The sequence below is a fragment of the Rhinolophus sinicus genome, chromosome 13, assembly GCF_057876585.1.
Source record: "Rhinolophus sinicus isolate RSI-liver-muscle chromosome 13, RSI-T2T, whole genome shotgun sequence".
Lineage (NCBI taxonomy): Eukaryota > Metazoa > Chordata > Mammalia > Chiroptera > Rhinolophidae > Rhinolophus > Rhinolophus sinicus.
In genome coordinates this window covers 61604714-61622983 of record NC_142513.1, presented here as the reverse complement: position 1 = coordinate 61622983, position 18270 = coordinate 61604714, and the positions used below count along the sequence as shown (strand labels likewise).

Here is an 18270-nt window from a genome sequence, read left to right as displayed (position 1 = left end):
CTCCATCCATTTACGTCCTGGTTAGTCCCTTTGTAGAGACTAGAGGGTTTTGTTTGTTGGTTGGTTTGCTTTTCATATTCCCTGGAAAGGTTATTCCTATTTACTTACGGTTTTGCTGTTAGTGACAAAGGGATTTTTCATTCCTAGTTCTAACGGGGTAGCACGCATAAAAACACTGTTCATTTCGTATGTTTATCTGCTGCAAACAGTAATGGTTTTTCTCTCACTTTCCAATGTTTAAAAAGGCAAATACACGTATTAGTTTGACGAAGGCACCAATTCAGTATCTTTACACCTTTTTCTTTTCTCCTCTAGCTGCACTGACCCGACATTCAAGGGGGCCTCCTGGTCTTTCCCTAACTTGAATGGAAACGTCTGTCTGGCTATTAAGCATAAGGCGGGCGGAGGCTTGGAGAGAGGTGTCTGCTTTTCTGTAGAGGAAACATCTGAAGGGAACTGCTTTACAAGAGCACATCACAAAAGCCCAGATTGGTCTGTGCGCCTGCGAGGGGCTCCCGGCCCCCTCCCCGCGCTGCCCACGCTCTGGCCGGGGGTGAAGTTTCTCCTGCGTTTCCGCTTGAACAGCATCCAGCTGCCTCGCCTTTAAAATGCCAGGCCGGTTGCCGCTCCGCTCAGAGCCCCCTCTCGGCGGCTGGCCCGGGCACGCCCGCACCGCCGGGGCGCTGACTCAGCCGCAGCCGGGCCGCTGCCCGCCGAGCCGGGCCTGGCAGACCCTGGCAGCCCCGCGTCCCCAGGACGCGCCTCCCGCGACCCCCGCCGAACAGCGCGGCAGCCAGCCGGGCCCCCGAGCGCAGGGGACCGGCCTCCCCAGGTAAGGATGCGGGGGCCCCGGGACGCGCCGGGCGTCTGCGCTGCGAGGGCGGCGTACCAGGGGGTCCCCGATTGTAGGCAGGGGTTCTGCTCGCTGAAGTCGAGCTGAGCCCCGCCGCTGCCTCGATGGGACCCGAGTGGCCACCCAGACTGGGACCCCTCCTCCTCGGAGGCGCTGCGCCCGGGGTGCGCCTGGGTCGGGGGAGGGCCGGGGCCGCGCTGGCCCGCGCTGCGCTGCAGCGCCCCGGGTCTCCACACCTGGAGAGCGCGCTGCTGTGTTCAGGCACCGTCGTCACGCTGGCTCAGCCATCACCTCTCCACGGGGGGGTCCTCGCTCGGGACCCCTGCCACCGAGGGGTCTGGGCAATGTGAGTTGACACTGAATCAAAGTTAGCAATTCCTTCTCGTAAAGTTCAGTGCCTAAAATGCAGTCCGTTCTTGTGGCTAGCAGTGGTGACAGACTGGATTTTTCTCCGTGTAGGGGGTGAAGGTCAACATTGAGGTAACTTCTGGGGAAAGTTCTCGCCGCAGCGGCCTTGCCAAAGTCAGGTCTCAGCTGCGCTGCGTTGGGGTCTGGGGTGGAAAGCCTAACACAACCTTCCCAATAGTGTAGGGGTTTGGGTGGTATTTTGGCCGCCGTTTCATAGAACTGAATTTTATAATAGTCTGTTGCCCACAGGGAAAGTTCTGAAAGGGAAAAACCGTTGGGAAAGACCAGGGTGACTCTGGCTCGATGCTAAGGTCACATGTGGCCTTGGACCTTCCCTCTCTCTGAGCCTCCTGACTCACTCTGTGGTCTTTGAAAACCTGCCAAGTGGGTCTAAGACATCATAAAGCCACACAGCTAAGGCCTCAGACGTGATTTACAAATTGGATTTGGCTTCAGGCCACATTTTCATGGATGCTCCACCTAAGATACGGACCACCTTTGAGGACACATCAGCAGGAAAACTGCAGAAAAACTTGCCCTGAAAAAACCTGAAACCAATGACTTCACATTTATCCAAAAGGGAAATTGGGGGTAGGCTGTTTGCTTATTCTATGTAAGCTTTGCATTCATACATGCTCATTCCAAACGATTAGTTGCCCAATCACTTTTTCCAGTTGTATTTTTCACTTCGGAATGACATACGAGTCATGCATGCTTGAAACGTAATGTGTCTCTGAACTCAAATGCATCTAGAAAATTACAGCAAATTTCTAGTCATTCGCTATTGAATATGTAAATGTAAAACAAACAAGGTTACGATGGAATAAAAGGTTTTTAAAATAGTATGAACATTAATTAGCTTGAAAAACAAATAGTTTGACTAGACGCTCAATGATTGTTCCTAAGCTGTGGTTTAGAGGACCCCCTATCTTTCCGGTTTATTTCCTTACTGGATTGATGAAACAGGCAGCCATTCGGAATATACTGCCTTGCTAGTTACTCTTTCTGCAAGAGATATTTACATTACCAGGCCACATTGTCCCAGCACAGATGAGAAACTGGAGTCCTGAGGTGGTGCGTGCATCGTAGCATTCAAATTCAACAGCATTTCCATGATTTAATGGAAAATGCAATGCTATCAAGGAAAATGTCCTGAAATTATCCTGTCCGGCCACAATAGAAAGAAGCGTGTTTATAAAATTGACAAGGTTCCAAGACGCTGAGGTCAGTGCTTCTAACAAGCGCTACTGTGAAAGACCATAATGCACTCCGTCTTGGCATTGAAAGCTGTGGAACTGGTCCACGGTCATGAATTTCGTAGATAACCGAAGTTCACATTAAAACATTAAGAGTGACGACACTTCCAAATGTTTCAATTGCTTTGGAAGGAACTATTCCTGAAGTGCAGCGCAGCCTTCCTTCCTTCAGGGAGCTGGCTCATGGGAAGGGACGTGTGTCCCTTGATGACGCAGGACCAGCCCGAGTCGGTGGGTGACCTCGTGCCCACGGGGCAGGAGGAACCCCAGCATTTGCAGTCGGTGGGTCAGCACTTAGTCCTGACCTGCCACTGGTCGGACGACCTTAAGCGAGTTGCCCTTTGCAGCTTCCATCCTCTCATCTAAACCCCACGAGAACCAACGCGTCAGCCAGTTCTGTGTGTCAGTCACTTCCTACGCTCTGAGCATTTTATACTCGCTGTCGCCCAATCCCCAGTGAGGAAACTTAGGATCAGAAAAGCAACGTGAATTACCCCAAGGTTAGTTCAGGGTAGGAGAGCTGGCAGACTCCACACCGGGGTCACCGGATGTTGATCACCTGTGCTACACCTGTCATCTGAGGCTGCTCAAAGGGAAACATTCTGATTGAAAGTCAGTGCTCACGGAGAGAGGAAGGAAGGAAGGGAGGGAGGGAGGGAGGAAGGAAGGAAGGAGGGAAGGAAGGAGGGAGGGAGGGAAGGAAGGAGGGAGAAAGAGAAAATGCAGCTGGACTCAACTACGAATAGCAGTTCCACTTTGTGAGGCTGACATGACGTGAGAGAATTCACATCTTGGGCCTCGGGAGCAGCCTTTCTGTAACTGGTGTCTGCACGGGCGCCCCTAACTCCTTCTGGGATTCCGGGCCCCCATTTATATACATAGGGAACGAATGCCGTCTTTGCTGGCTGTACAGATCACAGCTGAGACGCACCGAGAGCCTGGCACACAGACCCTCGTGTTCTCTGTCCCGCGGTCTGCTCCTGAGTCCGCCCTGGACTGCAGGGCTCCTGGGTCCCTGGGGCTGGGCATTCCTGGAGGGCACCGGCTGTCCCCAGGGAGGGGATGCTGCCAGCCCTCCAGTGGAGTCCCTGGGAAACTGACTTCAGGGCGACAGAGAAAGGCAGTGTCCCCTCAAACGGGAACAGACCTGGTGAGATGGCTTCAGCCTCAAGTCGCTCTCCTCTGGTCCTGCCCATGTGCTGACCCCGCGACAAGAGGGAACGTGACCCCGGGATCTCAGTAACTGACGGGCCTCAAGGCTCACATTTCATGTGTATACTCTGTGCTTATGGGAGTTTTTCAACCTTTTCAAATTCTTTTATTTTTTTAAGTGTTTACATTATTTCTAAATATTTCATTCTACTCCACAACACATCTTTGTTTTAATATAAGACAAGGCAGCCCACCAGCACCACCCCCCTGGGCCACGTTACCGCCCCTCAGTGGCGTGTGTGACGCAGGAAGGGAGGCCGGGCCCTTCCTCTAAGTGACGTGACTCCTAGGCCTCGGCTCAGAGCACCGCACGGACTCCACCATGGCATTTCATCCCTGCCGTGGTGGCGTGATGGAAAGAAACCCTGTGTCCCCCCTAGAGGTGACAGCAGGGTCACAAAAACAGACTCCCACAATCCAGGCCCGGGCAGACCCTGGGGACTGAAACACCATGTCCTTTCACAGACATGACCTTTCAGGCTCAGGGGGCCATGACGAGCTGACCCCAGGTGGCACGCGTGGTGACATCTGCTTGTCACCCTGCCCTTGGCATCGATAGCTGATAAGTGGCCTGGAAGCGTATGTCCTGTATCATCACGCCCAGCTCCCTCTGGCCACCCGCCCTTCCCCTTGGCTCAGACAGCACTCCCGTGTTCTAGAAGACGGCAGATAGATGTCACACGCCAGGCGTGCCGTGCCTCCCTCGCCCAGAGCAGACATGGCTAATCAATCATGACGCTCTTTCCCACGGAGCCAGAAGGAGGCTTCCGAGTCCTCAACAACAGCCCGTGGCTGGCGCATGGAAGGTATTTTGTCGGCTACTAACAGGAAGACAATGAGCTTTCAGCTCCAGGAGTAGGGGCACAGCCCCTCACCTTTCCCGCACACCCCTCCTTTAAGCCACAGGCGCACAGCACAGCGACGGGGCGACGTGCGTGGGGACAGCCACCACACCTGGTCCCTGGCGGGCATGGAGGGACCTGCCATCTAAACCTCCATCTGGCCGCTCAGCTTCCGAGCTGACCCTGCCCGTGGGAACAGTCTGTTCCCCTCTCCTAATAACCGACGTTTGCGAGGCCGTCTCCCAGGGGACATGGATGGACAGACGCACATTCTGGACTCAGCGGCCAGGAAGTGACCTGGGTTCCATCAGCGTCACCCACCCACAAGGCAGAGCTGTTTCCTGACAGTCAGCGGTGTGCTCCCCTTCCTGTGTCCCAGTTAAAATGTTCACGGACTCACTCAGGGTCTGCAGGCGAATAGAAACATCGCCCCTGGAAGCGAGCTGAGCCTGCAGAGCCCTGCCTCTCTCCAGCAGCCACATCCCCATGGAGGCAAGGACGCTGTTGTTGATGGATGTCCACGCCCAGTGACAGCTGTCTCCTAATATCCCTCCTCTGCTGTCTGAGAATACTCCTGAGGAAGATACGGGGTGTGGGTTCGCGAGGGGCAGGTGGGGGGCAGGCTGTATTTCATGGGTCCGACCACTCTTCAGACCTGACTGCCCCTCTTACACTCCGCTCCCCACCTGCCCAGTGTCACCAACCCTCTGCAGAGGGGGACCCCCACTGCGAATCCAAGGAGGGACCCTTTGACCACTCACCAGATCCTCAGACGCAGAGGCGGTGGCGGGTGGGGAGCAATTTAAGGGAAGGGCTTCCTACATGTGGAATGTGGTCAGGATGGCGGACAGATGGTGGCGGGAGTGACCAGGCTTCGAAACCCCACAAATTCCAGAACCTTGGAGCGATTCTCCCCGGGGAGCATGGGAGCCTCTCCCGCTGACAGCTGTGTGACCACCGACACGTCACCCCACTGCTCCAAGCTGCGGTTTCCTCATGGGTCCACTGGAGAGCTGCACACCGACCTCTAAGTTTTCGGAGGAGCTTACAGAGGAGACTGGGAACTAAGGCCATTGCTTCTCACAGAGCAGGCCCGGAGCCGTGTGTGGAGCCTGGGTCTGACCGTAAACACATAGCCCGCACGGCGAGAACGCAGCAGAGAAATCCTGGAAGGATGAGTGGGGAGGCTCCCAATGCCGTCAGGCCCAACCCTGCAGCCCTGAACCAGGCCTCCCAGCACAGGGCTGCAGGCACGTTTTAACCAGCTCCCCGAGGGGCTGGTAGGCACGGTACACGGCACACGTTAGCAGCTCAAGTTTGAGAACCAGCCACCCTGCCTGGGGAGTCAGCGGTCTGCACTCTGGCTTGATCTCCCCCACGAATCCCTTGACGCCGCAGCTCATTCTGTCTGGACAGACGCCCTCTTTCTCCTTCAGACCTCGAGACACACATTAACTCCCGCCCGGGCGGGCGTCACACAGAGTGCTCCCTAATCTCTTCTCCACAGGAGTCACGACACAGCCGGCTGTCACTGCTGCCTGCAGCCAAAGCCCCACCGTCTGAGGCTGGTGGTGGCCTCAATCTTCACGACACAGTCCTGGGAAATCACGGAAGGACAGACAGCGGAGCCCATCTCTGGGGAGAGACCCATCCACGCCCCAAGGGCTGAGGCAAGCGCGTCTTCTAACCATGACTCCTTGGCCAGAAACGTCCAAAGCTGCTCCGATTTCAGTCTACACATCTGGAAGATTCTCTGTTCACCCTGGATCTGTCTTACGGTATTTTTTTTTCCGTCTTTTTTATAGAGTAAGCTTTGGAGTTGCAGACAATTTGCTTCTCTGGAGGATGAGGATTTTAATAGCTTAATAGCTGAGTTATTAAGATTTGGGTTCAGAGCAAGAAACATTTACCATCTATTTTTAAATGTACTAGTTCTGGAAAAAATCTTTTTCTGATTACTCAAGTTATAGATGTACTTTCTAGACGTCTTGGGGAAATCCTGAAGAATATGCAAGACGGATCTAAGAGGTACCTATAAATGACGCCATAAATGTCCTCTCAGAGGTCCCTCCAGTTTCTTCCCCTCTACACCTCTCTGGTCTTGTTTATTTGCTTGTTTCCACAACCGGAATCAGTAAGAAGCCCAGGAAACAACAGGGGGCTGTGGGGTTCAGTGGTGGTGGACGCACAGGACCAGGAAAGACCTTGGAGAGAGTATGTGACGAGGGCTCTGAGCAATTTCAGCAGCAGAGGTAGGCAGGGGCATTTCAGGGCGAGAGCATGTGTCAGACAGGACAGAGCCTCGGTGACCTTACATGCCCACAATTCTTTGACACGCACCCCATTGAGTGGTGGCATCCATGTCCCCTCCCATTGATCCTGGGGGCCTTTGTAGCTGCCTCGGTGGGAAAAAATGTGGCAGAAGAGGGGCTCTAACTTCCAGGCCGGGTTAGGAAAGGCCACGCGGCGATTGCTGGTCTGTCTGGGGACTCTCGCTCTGTGGCCCTCGAGTGGTCGTGTCGGGTCTGCCACTCTGAAGCCTCCACATGGAGACCACTTGTGGAGGACGATGCCTGAGGAGTCTGCTGTCCCAGCCCCAGCGTGGACACCGGACATGGGAGTGAAGGAACCTTCCGTGGCCCCCACCCCACCCGCCACCCGACTGAATAAATAACCAGAATGGCCTCTTCAGTCCTGAGGTAAACACAAGATGGTCATGGGCAGCGTGGCTGGAGGGCTGGCTGGGGCCGAGCCTGGGGCCTTGGCACCACGGCCTATGTGCCCACGTGGCTCAGCCACAAGCCCTCGCCTGGACAGCACAGAATGCATGACAGGGCCGCGGTCCATGCCGTTATCTCCGGGGGACACAGTCCTCGCTGCTGTGTGATGTCACTCCTCTAACTAAGCCTCACCCGACTCTAGGCGCTCGGTGCCCTCATAGTCACCCGTTTTACCTCGGTGGAAACTGACCAAAGAGGATAAATAATTTGCCCAAATTGCATTGCTAGTAAATGGGATTTGGGCTGAGATTCCAAACCCTGGGATGAGCTCCTGCTCTCCGCCCTCCGCTCTCCATCTCCATGGAGGCGGCTGGAATAGATGACATCGTGTATCCGAAGGGGAAGGCGCCTAACAGTATTAGGGCTGCACTTACTCTCGGCTGCGGGAAAGACCCCGCCCACAGGGCTCCGGGGCCAGCCCCACCAGAAATGCATTAGAAGCGCGGTTCCGAGTCACTGTGTCACCCTGTGGGGATCGAAGAGGGCAGCGCCTGGGTCTCGCTCACTCTTCCTGACGGCCAGAACTGTGCACAGAGCCCTGCGTCCGTCTTTGGTGCACAGGCTCAGGAGAGCATCTGCCCCATCTTCAACCAGGCCGATGCTGGACGAGTCCTGAAGCAGAGACCTCTGACAAGCTGCATGTCCTCCTGGGAGAATGTGGGGGGCTCTGTGTGCCTGAGGAGCGAGCACAAGGCTGCCACCCAGCCCCTGCAGCCCCCCGGGTGTCAGGCTGCTGGCCTTGCGGTCTGGCATCTCAAGAATCATGAAAAGTACGACTGGAGCTTCTGCCATCTTTGACACGTCCCCTCTCCTGCATCCTGAGTGTGGGGCTTTGCTCATAAACTGTCTGGCCTCCTCTGCTCACCTGAGTCTTGCTTGCGGGTCTCAGAGGAGAGAAAGTATTGGCAGAGGATGAGCAGGGCGGCTTCACGTTCAGCAGAAAACAAGCAGACACTTTCAAGGACTCTAAACCCAGAAGGGTAATTAATAATAACGTGCTGAGTGATGTCCCCATTCCTGCACCCGTGGTGACCGGGACGTGACGTTCAGCCAGGTGCTGAATGACGGTCTCGGCACAGAAGGTGGACAGCAGGGCAGCTGGGCTGGCACAGTGCACACATCCAAGCAGAGCGCGATGCCTCGTGGTCCAGATGGCTGGGGCAGCGGACTCCTGGCACACCCACTGCCGCTCCCCAGGAGCCTTCGCAGCCCTTCCCGCGTGTGCGAACGCTCTCCCATGTTCTCTGCTGCATGTACGCTGACGGCCCGGGGGATGGGTGGCACTGCCCATGGCCACGGGAGCCTGCAGACTGGCGGACTAAGCCCAGTTTGACACAGCCACGTCCGCACACTCTACCCCTCGCTGGCCACCCAGTGGGATGCACTATGCCCCGTGGGGGTCAAAGAGCAAGATGCTTCTGCACCCGGAATTCTGCAGGAACAGAAGGAAGGCCACTGCCGCCTCGCCCTTGAGAACAGCTCTGGCCTCTTGTCCAAGGCGTTTGCTGCGGCTGCGAAGACTCCACCGTCAGGCTTCCACCCACCCGCACCCTTCACACTCGCGCCCCCAAGAGACTACCCACGCCTCCCCTTCCAGGGATCCTCGGCCTGGTCCAGAGAGCAAGCCAAGCTGAGAGCGGGCCAAGGGCATTCCCTGGGTGGCAAAGTGCCCTGGCACCATCAGCGTGGCCACTGCCTGATGTGTGCCTGCCACTGCACCTTGCAGAAATCTACCTTTGCATCAAGCAAGCTGGAACGACTTACAACAGCCCCTGACAGCCAGGCCCCCGAGGCGGCCCTGGGGACTCCCAAAGCCAGGCCCTGCTGGCTGTGCTGGCCGACCTTCGCTCCGGCTGGCAGGGCAGGGCCACGGGCCTTGCGCTTCACACAGCCTCCTTCCGGGGGGGGGGGGGGGGGCTGAAAGGACCCCGAGCGCCGGCAGATGGAAGCTGCAGTAGTCGGTGCTCACAGAAGAAACCCTTCACACGTCCAGGCTCTTGGCCTCTGTGTGTGACAAAGATTGCATGTTCCAACTCACGGCCTTTTCTGTTTGGCTCTGCTGCACCCCCACCCAGAAAGAGCACGCTTTCACAGATCCTTGGTTGGCCCAGCAGCCATTTCCCTTGGGGGTCCCCCACTCCCCAGATCAGCGTCCCCGACTCGGAAGCCAGTTCTTGTCCAGCCGCCTCAAGGAGCGGGCAGATGGAGCGCGGGGCCCGTGCAGTGTCTGCGCTGCAGAGCGATGCAGACGTGGCAGGAACGCTGGGCTGGCTGTGGGAAAGCAGCCCCTCTGCTCCCAGTGGCAGCTGAGGATGCTGCATCCTCTCCTGGGTGTCATGTCCTCCCTTTGAAGTGGAGCTGGGGACAGCTGGGGACTTGCGCCCGCCTGGCACTTCAGGTTAACGAGCATACTCCATCTGGAGGGCGGGGAGGCGAATCTGTTCTCTAAGTTCCCGAGTGTTGGCCTCCCCCACGCCGGAAGGAGCTGAGAACACTGTTCTTCTCCTCTGGGTTAGGCCCCGGGTGTCAGGACGCTGTCCTTGCCCCGGACAAGACAGGGGAGGGTCCCCAGGCAGTCCCCTGGGTCTGAGAGCTCCAATCTGCGTGGGGTTTCCCGTGCTACACCCTGGACCTGGTATTTCCCAGTCGGGGTTTGGGAGGCCACGCTGAGTCCTGCTGTGAAATGCCAGCCCATTCCTGCTTCCCCGAGAGCCACCATGACCAGCGCCACAGGCCTGAGGCCCAAAGGCTGGGGTCAGAAACGTGGGTTTGCTCCACGCGCAGCTGCACTGTTGCTCTGAGGCACTGAGAAAACCCTCTTCCCCCTGCATTCTGGTCTCTCCATCTATGACACGGAGGGAGGGGACGAGGTCAGTGTTCTGAAAGCAGGGTCCAAGGAACCCAAGAGTGACAGCCACGGACCACACTCCAGACGCTCCCACTGCTGGAGAGGGTGGGAGGAAGTGGGGTTCCCGTGGAGGATACAGTCAGGAAAGCAGACAACAAGGCAGACAGGGTTAGGTAACAGTGGCAAATTCTGCACCACGGAACTGCAGGCACTGGTGACGGTTACCGTTAGGACTTTGCTACGGCTTACATTTCTCAAACACCGAAAGCGGCTCTTGCCCTGGCAGTGAGTCCGGCACTAACCTCCCACCCCAACACATGGACATACACTGACATGTACCGTTGCTTTGTATTTTACACAAATCATACCACATGTGGGGGACGGTTCCTCAGCTTATCTTTTTCCTTAACAAAATTTCCCAGACCTCTTTCGCGCGCGCACGTGTGTGTTTCTTTTCAAGTGCCTCAGAGCATTCCATGACACAGTTTTCCACGGCTGTAGGAACCACTGAATACTGACATTCAGTTCCTGCCCAGTTCTTCACTGTTACAGCAGTGCTACAGTGGCTATCCTGCGAAACTCCTGAGCAAAGGAGTCATGGAACTTTGACCAAACACACGTGCTCCCCTCCAGGCCTGGGCTTCCACACCATCCCTGAAGGGTACCGGCAAATAACCAATACGGCATGGGCCGCAGGTTCATGCTCTCGCATTCCACAGCACAGAATCCAACCTCCGTTGCTGAATAATCCTGAGGAGTTTACCTCATACAGTTTGCATTTGTCTGAAAGCAGCAACACTACAATTCAAGACATGCCAAGAAAGAACAGCCATCGCAAACGCCCCTGGTTCTCACTTCAGAACCCTGGACAGCAACACCTGTGTTGTCACAGCAGAAGCAGCCACGAGCCTCGTGAACAAGTAGACCCCACCCCACCTCGAGGGACCTCCAGGGGACCTGCCAGATCTCTAGCTGTTCACCAGACACGGGTAAACCCCCTCCACGAAGAGAACACCATCCAGAGCCAACACAGCTGCCCAGTGTCCCAGGGAGGTTTTCATCAGATACATCAATAAATTGAATCAAAAGGAAAACATCAGCAATAGAAACAGACCCACAGACGACCAACACATCAGAATTCTCAAATGTGGTCTTTAAAAAATTGGGATTAATATGTTTAAGAAAGTAGGTACCAAGGTGGGAAATTTCACTCCAGACCTGGGAAGTTTTTTTTCAAGGATCGAATGGGAATTCCACAACTGAAAAGTGGAGCTGAAGGGAAAACCGGAAGAGCTAAGACACATGAGAAGGTGTGTGAGGACGTCTTAACAGTGGTTGCGTCTCGAGATGAGCTGGACGCTGTGGATCCAGGTACAGAACTGCTTGGCACTGTTTCCTCTTTGCACTTTTAAAAGTTTGAACTGTGTACAAGTGTTATTTATGCAAAAACGTCCCATTTCAATTTAATCCTCACAAAATTAAATACAGAATTACTATAGGATCCAGCCGTTCCACTTCTAGAGTTGCACCCAAAAGAGTTGAAACAGGGTCTCAGAGAGATTCCCGTCCACCCACGTGCACAGTAGCTGTGTCCACTAAAGGTGGAAACACCCCACATGTCCATCAACAGATGACTAGATAAGCAAAATGTGGTCCATCCAGACAGTGGAATATTATTCTGGCTTCAAAACGAAGGACACTGACCCCTGCCACAACGTGGATGAACCTTAAGGACATTACGCCAAGTGAAACAAGCCAGTCACAAAAAGACAAGTACTGTATGATTTCTGTTCTATCAGGGACCCTGAGTCGCCAAATTCACAGAGACAGGAAGCAGAATGGTGGTCGCCAGGGACAGGGGGAGGGGGCACGGGGAGTTAGTGTTTACTGGGTTTCACTTTTGCAAGACGGAAAGAGTTCTGGGAGTGGACGGTGGCGACGGCCACACAGCAAAGTGAATGCACTTAGTGCCACTGAACTGCACACTTCAAAACGGTGCAGATGGTGAATTTTATGTGATGCGTGTTTTATCAACAAAAACTGTTTAAATGTTCTCCTTTTAACCAGAGAGGGGAAGCAAGAGCAGCAGTGGAATGCAGGGTGGCAGCTCCCCGCACTGTGCCCAGGGAGGAGCCGTGCAGGCCAGGGGACGCCGTGGGCTGGCGTCCGGGGAAGTAACCGCCTCCTTCTGTCCTGCTGTGTTTCAGCCCCGTGGTCCCCGCGCTGCTGTCCTGGCTGCCGGCTGCCATGTCCAGCCAGTGCCCCTCCCTCGTGCAACGAGCGGACCCAGGGTGCCAGCCCATCCAGTGGCCCTGATGAAGTGGTGACCACTCCGACCAGCAGGTCAGTGCCCGCTGGGGACGGGTGAGAGGGAGACAAGATCTGAGCGAGGGGACAGTCCCCTGTGGTTACAGAGACTCCAGGACCTGCTGGCAGAGGCCTAGGCAGGTGTGTCCTCCTGAAACTCTAGGGGGGAAAGGGACATGGACCTGCAGAGGAGAGGGAGACGTGCAGAGGCCTAGGCTTTGGGCTGTGGGACCTTGGGTAAGTTACTTCCCTTTCTGGACCTGTGTCCATGTGTAAAACGGGCAGACGCTGCCTGGCTAACCTGCCCCCAGGGCTGCCGTGCGGCTCACAATTCACTGGATGTGAGCGGCTCCGAGATGCAGGGCTGCCGACACTGACGGCGGCTCTGTGGGGGGCGGGGCAGCCACAAGCTGTCCCTCCGGGGGGACTTGGGGGCCCGACCGCCCACTGCCTGGCTCTCCGCAGGGGTGGAAGATGGTACCAGCCAACCCCAAGCCAGACGAGGAGCCCGCAGCTGCCAACGCCGCGCGATGGAGGAGCCCACGCCCGAGCCCGTCTACGTGGACGTGGACAAGGGGCTGACCCTGGCCTGCTTCGTCTTCCTCTGCCTCTTCCTCGTCGTCATGATCATCCGCTGCGCCAAGGTCATCATGGACCCGTACAGCGCCATCCCCACGTCCACCTGGGAAGAGCAACACCTGGACGACTGAGGGCTGCCGGGAGGTGCCACCGGCCTGCAGGCCCTGGACACAAGGGCCAGGCTCGGCGCCCGGCGGGGGACGTGCACCGTGGCGTCCCCTGCTCTCCCACAAGCACCGGAGGACAGGCTCGGGGTGCCGTGGACACTCCCGCCATGGCCGGTCCGGGAACCGCTGTGACCGTGGGGTGGTCCACTCCCCACGCCCCCGTGCAGACACCCACCATCACAGCACAGTGGTCTCGTCCTAAGGAGACCGCCTGCCCTTAAAGTGCCATGAGCACGTGTCTCCCAGCACAGGTCCCCCCGGGCCCCAGCCCTTCCCATGGGCCAGCGGCGCGGCGGGTGGCGAGGCGGGAAAGGAGACGGAAGGGGCCTCACCCGAAATCTCACACAGGGCATCGGGCTGCTTCCCAGCCGTATTTTTTTTTAAACAGAGAGGGGTATATTTTTCCTGTTAAAAATGAGATGTGCATTTTAGAAATTTGGGGAAATACAGAAAAATAGAAGGAAAAGGGGAAAATAACACTTGTAATCCCACCTCCCAGAAGTCACCATTTTGCAATACTTCCTCCCAGCCTTTTTCACACATATATTTTTTTAAAGAGTCACACTGGCAACATGCACGGTATCGTATCAGCCATTCACAGCACGGACACGTGCCCATCCCGCCCGACACCCTTCACAGCCGTCACTGCTAGTGGCTGCAGAGTCCCACCAGGTGGCGAGGTCATGGTTAATACTCATGTCCTTTGGTCACGTTTACTGATTTTTCTTCACACAAAGTGATTCCACCCAGTAACCTCTTGAGAGTCTACAGCATGGATACTGGATGGGGAGACCGGGGTTCTAGTCCTGTCACTCACTCAAAGGCTGTGTGACCGTGACAGGTCCCTTCACCTCTCGGTGCCTCCGTTCCCCCGGGTTCCGATGCAGAGGAAAAGCCCTGCCCGTGGGGGCAAGGACTGAGCTGCGGATATGGACTCTCCCGGGGCCTCGCTCCCCCCTGCTCCCACCCTCCACCCCCCTCGCAGCCCGTCCCCTACTATGACGTCACAGCAGAGCCCACAAACATGATCCCAAGTCCCAACTCCTCTACTTCCTTGCGATACGACCCCAAATAACTCAGCTTCTCTGAGCCCCCATTTCCTCATCCGCCAAGTGGGGGAGTCACATCTACCTCACGAAGTGGTTGTGAGGATGGCGTGAAAGTTCTCGGGCAAACCATCCTGTCCTTCCTTGATCCCACCCCCCAGGAGAAGCCAGGGGGCTGGCTGGAGGAGCCGAGGTTCTGGGTACCCCCCCCCCGCCCCCTGGTTCTCCTCAGCCTCCCACAGGCCAAACCTCCAGCCAGGACCCCAGTCAGAGGAAAGCTCACAGCAACCTCTCCCAGCTCCTGACCTCAAGGGACACAGTGTCTATTAATTTGCGTATGTAATTGTCATCGCCACCAGTGTGCACACGTGCTGTGGGGTGAACGGGACCAGCCAGACGCCCCTTCCTCTGAATGCATCACCCCACGGCTCCGAGGCATGGCCTTCGGCCACCCTAAGGGACCTGCAGCTGTGAGGAAGCGCAAGGCCCCCTTCCCACCACTGCGCCCCAGCCACAGGTCCCACTCCAACCCAGGCCACCTGGGAAACGGGTTTCCAAAGCACTGTCACGTCTTGGTGACCCCTGAGAGTGAACAAAGCCACAGCTGTTCAGGCAGCATTCCAGGGCGCAGCCAACTGTTCCACGCCCCCCCCCCCCACCCCCGCACCCACATACACTATGTGGGATGCACAAAGGGACAGCTGGCCAAGGCCGTGGACCCAGACGCACGACACTGTGTCGGGGGGCGGGGACCGAGGGCAGGGACCTGAGCACTCAGCCGGCCGCCGCAGCCTTCACTCTGCAGCCTACCTCAGCAACACCAGGCGCTTCTGGAAAGGCCCATCGGCGTGGACGATAATGTACGTCAGAACCAGCTCTCACCCAGCTCCCATCCAGAGACACATGCGGTGGCAGATCCGAAGGGACAGAGCGGTCGTGGAGACCTCCCAGAGCTGCTCCGATCTCTTAGGAGTGAAAACCAGGGTGTCCTAGGACCCGCTGCTCAAATGGCGGCGAAGGACCCACAGTGTCTGCAACACGGAGGAGCTTGTGGGAAACCCCAAGTCATGACCCTTCTCCAGACCTAGAGGATCAGAATCCCGGGGGTGGCGCCCCAAACCTACCAGCACGACCACCCCGTGACCTGTGTGCACAATGATGGTTGAGAGGCACTGCCCTGGGATCCCGTGGTCCCAATAATTCCTTTCCACACCTAGAGTGGTTCCCACCCGACCTTCACTCTTCTTTTGTTGTGGTTGAAAGGGGACATAACATTTTGGAAAGGACAGAAAATTTAAAAATCAGTCTCCACCCAAGCCTCCCACAAAACAGTGATTTTCATTGTGTGTCGGTATGTTCCCTTCAAATCCTGTCCACACCCAAGGTTTTTTTTCCCCATAAATGCCATCAGTTACATAATGTAAATCAGACTCTCAAGTTCCGTCCTAAGTGTGTTTCTGCTGCCGTCTTCCCAGCCATCGTGTCAGGGGCGACGAGCCACGCCGTGTAGAGCACGTGCAGAATGATCCAGGCGCTTACTAAGTACGCACTTGGGTTGCTTTCCTTTATCCTGTGATACATGCAGCAAGAGGAAAAAGGGAAAGACAGATACGCTGGTCCCTGGGTGCTGGCTCAGGACAACGGAGAGCAGGTACTGAAGCTGCACCCCCTCCACCTAAGAGACACATGGGGGAGGGAGAGCCAAGGGCTCGATGGTATTGGGGATACCTCAAGGAGGGAGGGGCTAGTCCTTTGTGACCAGAGCGCCTTCTCCCGTCTCTGGCTGGCTGATGTGAAGTTTGGGGCTGTGGAGAGAGAGAAGAACTGTCCAGCAAAAGAAATGCACAGAATTCTTGCAGACGGGAAGCTGGCAGAGCGGAAGTGAAAGCACTCCGCGGGGCCTCTGAAGTGGGCCATGACCAGGACTGCGGAATATGTGGCCACGGAGGAGCTCCCCGCCCCAGGGAACGGAAGGACGGCGGGTTGTCCAGACAGTGGTGTCTGGCGGCCGGTGTAAGTCGCTGCCTGCACGGGGCCCTGTGCAGCCCTTCCTGTTCCTGCAGGGCCTTCGTAATAAAGTCTGGTAGACAACCCACTTCATGGCAGTGCTATCTGGGGACAATGATGACATCTGGGAGGTGGGCGAATGAAGGGATGCAATGTGGAAAGGGACAGCAGCCCCAGGGATGGGAGGTCGCGGCCCCGGCAGCAGCAGGAAGTCAGCGTGAGTCCCTAGGACAAATGTGACCCTGCAGATGCTCAGACCGGCTGATAGAATAGGACACCGGCTCTGCCAGCCCGGGATCTGGGCCCATCGTTTCCACGTCATGTTTCCCAGTGAGTCGCTCGAATGTCTGCGTGTCCTTACTGAATCAAAAGGGCCGTGTGTCCCTCTCCCATGAAACTGTCCCCCAATTCCAGAGGCTGGCTCGATCCAAAGGGGCTGCGTGCAAACAGCAGGCAGAGGGCATTGCAAAGCCCGTGTGTCCACTGGCGCGGCTGCAAGCCCCGCAGCCTCGCTGCTGAAGACCGGTCCTGCCGTGCACGACGGGGGACATGCGGTGCCCTGCGGGGCCCAGTCTGCCGAGAGGCGCGCAGGTGAGCCCCTGACTGCACATCCACAGGCCCAGGCGTTGTGTTCAAACAGCACAAAGGCAGGCAGGCTGTGTCCAGAGGGCAGGGGTGGGGGCCGTCAGGGTGCAACTTCCCCCCCATTCCTGCTGGGCTGCAGCTGGTGCAGGCGCTTCGCTGGCCACCTGCGGCCACGGCATCTGTTGGGCGATTCCCTTCTCACTGCAGCAGCTCCCGCCAGGTCCTGGGAACATGTCTCCTTCTCGTCGCTTCAGATGGAGGCGCTGACGGCTTCGCACGGTGGCCTGTCCCTGGAGGCTGGCCATCCCCTCATTTCCCTTAACCCTGCCCAACTCTGCCAATATTCTCCCCTTAAACCCTCTTCAGTAACGCTTTGGATGGGCGCGCACTCGCGAGCACGCACACACACACACACACACACACGCGCACACACACACACCCACACACACCCTCACCCCCAACTGGCGTGGAGCCCAGCAAAGCAGCCCAGACCTCGGCTGAGACCCTTCGCCGTGTCTGTCCTGCCGCTAAGTGAAGCCTACGATTCTGACCGCTGCACCCACGCCTGACTCCGCGGCTGAGGCTATGAATTCTAGGTCTGCCGTTTCCCCTTGTGTGTGTGTGAACTCTCCAGGGCAATGGCCGTCAGCCCACCCTGATCCTGTGAAATCATCAGTATTCCCACGACAATGACGTGCCCCCGAGCCCCCGAAGCCTGGCTCTCAGTCTGCACTCCAGCCTCTGCCACCTCTGACAACATCCTGACAATTGTGACAACACTAATGCCACAGGCTATTAGCGCCCACTTCCCTCAGCAAGGAGGGTACCCCTGGGCTTATCAGACATGCCGCAGACTTAATTCCAGAACCTGATTTTAAGACACTGTTTCCTGATGCCACTCCTGGTACCAGCTGCTTTATTAGGCAGGAAGCAGAGGCATCCTTACAGGATGAATTGAAGAGGGTTTCATTGAGGGACGATTTTCAGAAGTGTAGGCAGGTTCAGAGTGCAGCAGGGGATGGGGAATAACCCAGGACTGATGACACTGAGAAGCCACGACACCCCTTGACGGCGAGGGAAGAGGGGCACGAGAATCCAGGAAGGGTTGTTGGGCCAGAGGGAGAGGGACACCATGGGTCACAGCCACCCCCAAACTAGTCCAGCAGGGAAGGAGTGAGGAGAGCAAACCCTGTGGCCTTTCTGTCCTGCCTGAGCCACCACGGCCCCCTCCCAACCAGGGGCTGGAGGGCGTGCGCCTGGGTGACATCGTCCAGAGGCCGCCCTCCCGGACAGCCGGCAGGACGGCCAGCAGACCTGGGGGGACCGAGGGACAGCGACCAGCTTGGGCCCTTGGCGTTCCTGTGCCAAAGGACCTTACTG

General features: G+C 56.8%; 1 protein-coding gene across 3 annotated transcripts; it reads left to right on the top strand.

Annotated features, from left to right (window-relative positions):
- Positions 1-16393, top strand: CTXND1 (cortexin domain containing 1). Of its 3 annotated transcripts, XM_074317648.2 has the most exons (4): positions 1-832; positions 6079-6349; positions 12407-12542; positions 12972-12984. In XM_074317648.2, the coding sequence occupies exons 1-3, from the start codon at positions 609-611 to the stop codon at positions 12524-12526; spliced, it is 615 nt and encodes a 204-aa protein (XP_074173749.2). In that variant the 5' UTR covers positions 1-608; the 3' UTR covers positions 12527-12542; positions 12972-12984. The 3 variants fall into 3 exon arrangements, with proteins under 3 accessions (XP_074173749.2, XP_074173750.2, XP_074173751.1); XM_074317649.2 differs by lacking the exon at positions 6079-6349 and having other exon boundaries at positions 346-832; XM_074317650.2 differs by lacking the exon at positions 6079-6349 and having other exon boundaries at positions 396-832; positions 12972-16393.
- The last annotated feature ends 1877 nt before the right edge of the window (positions 16394-18270 follow it).

Bases quoted from the DNA above. Each gene is read 5' to 3' on its own strand.
- CTXND1 (XM_074317648.2), top strand. From the start codon at position 609: ATGCCAGGCCGGTTGCCGCTCCGCTCAGAGCCCCCTCTCGGCGGCTGG. The intron at 833-6,078 runs GTAAGGATGCGG...TCTTCTCCACAG, and splicing joins CAGGGGACCGGCCTCCCCAG to GAGTCACGACACAGCCGGCT. The intron at 6,350-12,406 runs GTATTTTTTTTT...GCTGTGTTTCAG, and splicing joins CACCCTGGATCTGTCTTACG to CCCCGTGGTCCCCGCGCTGC.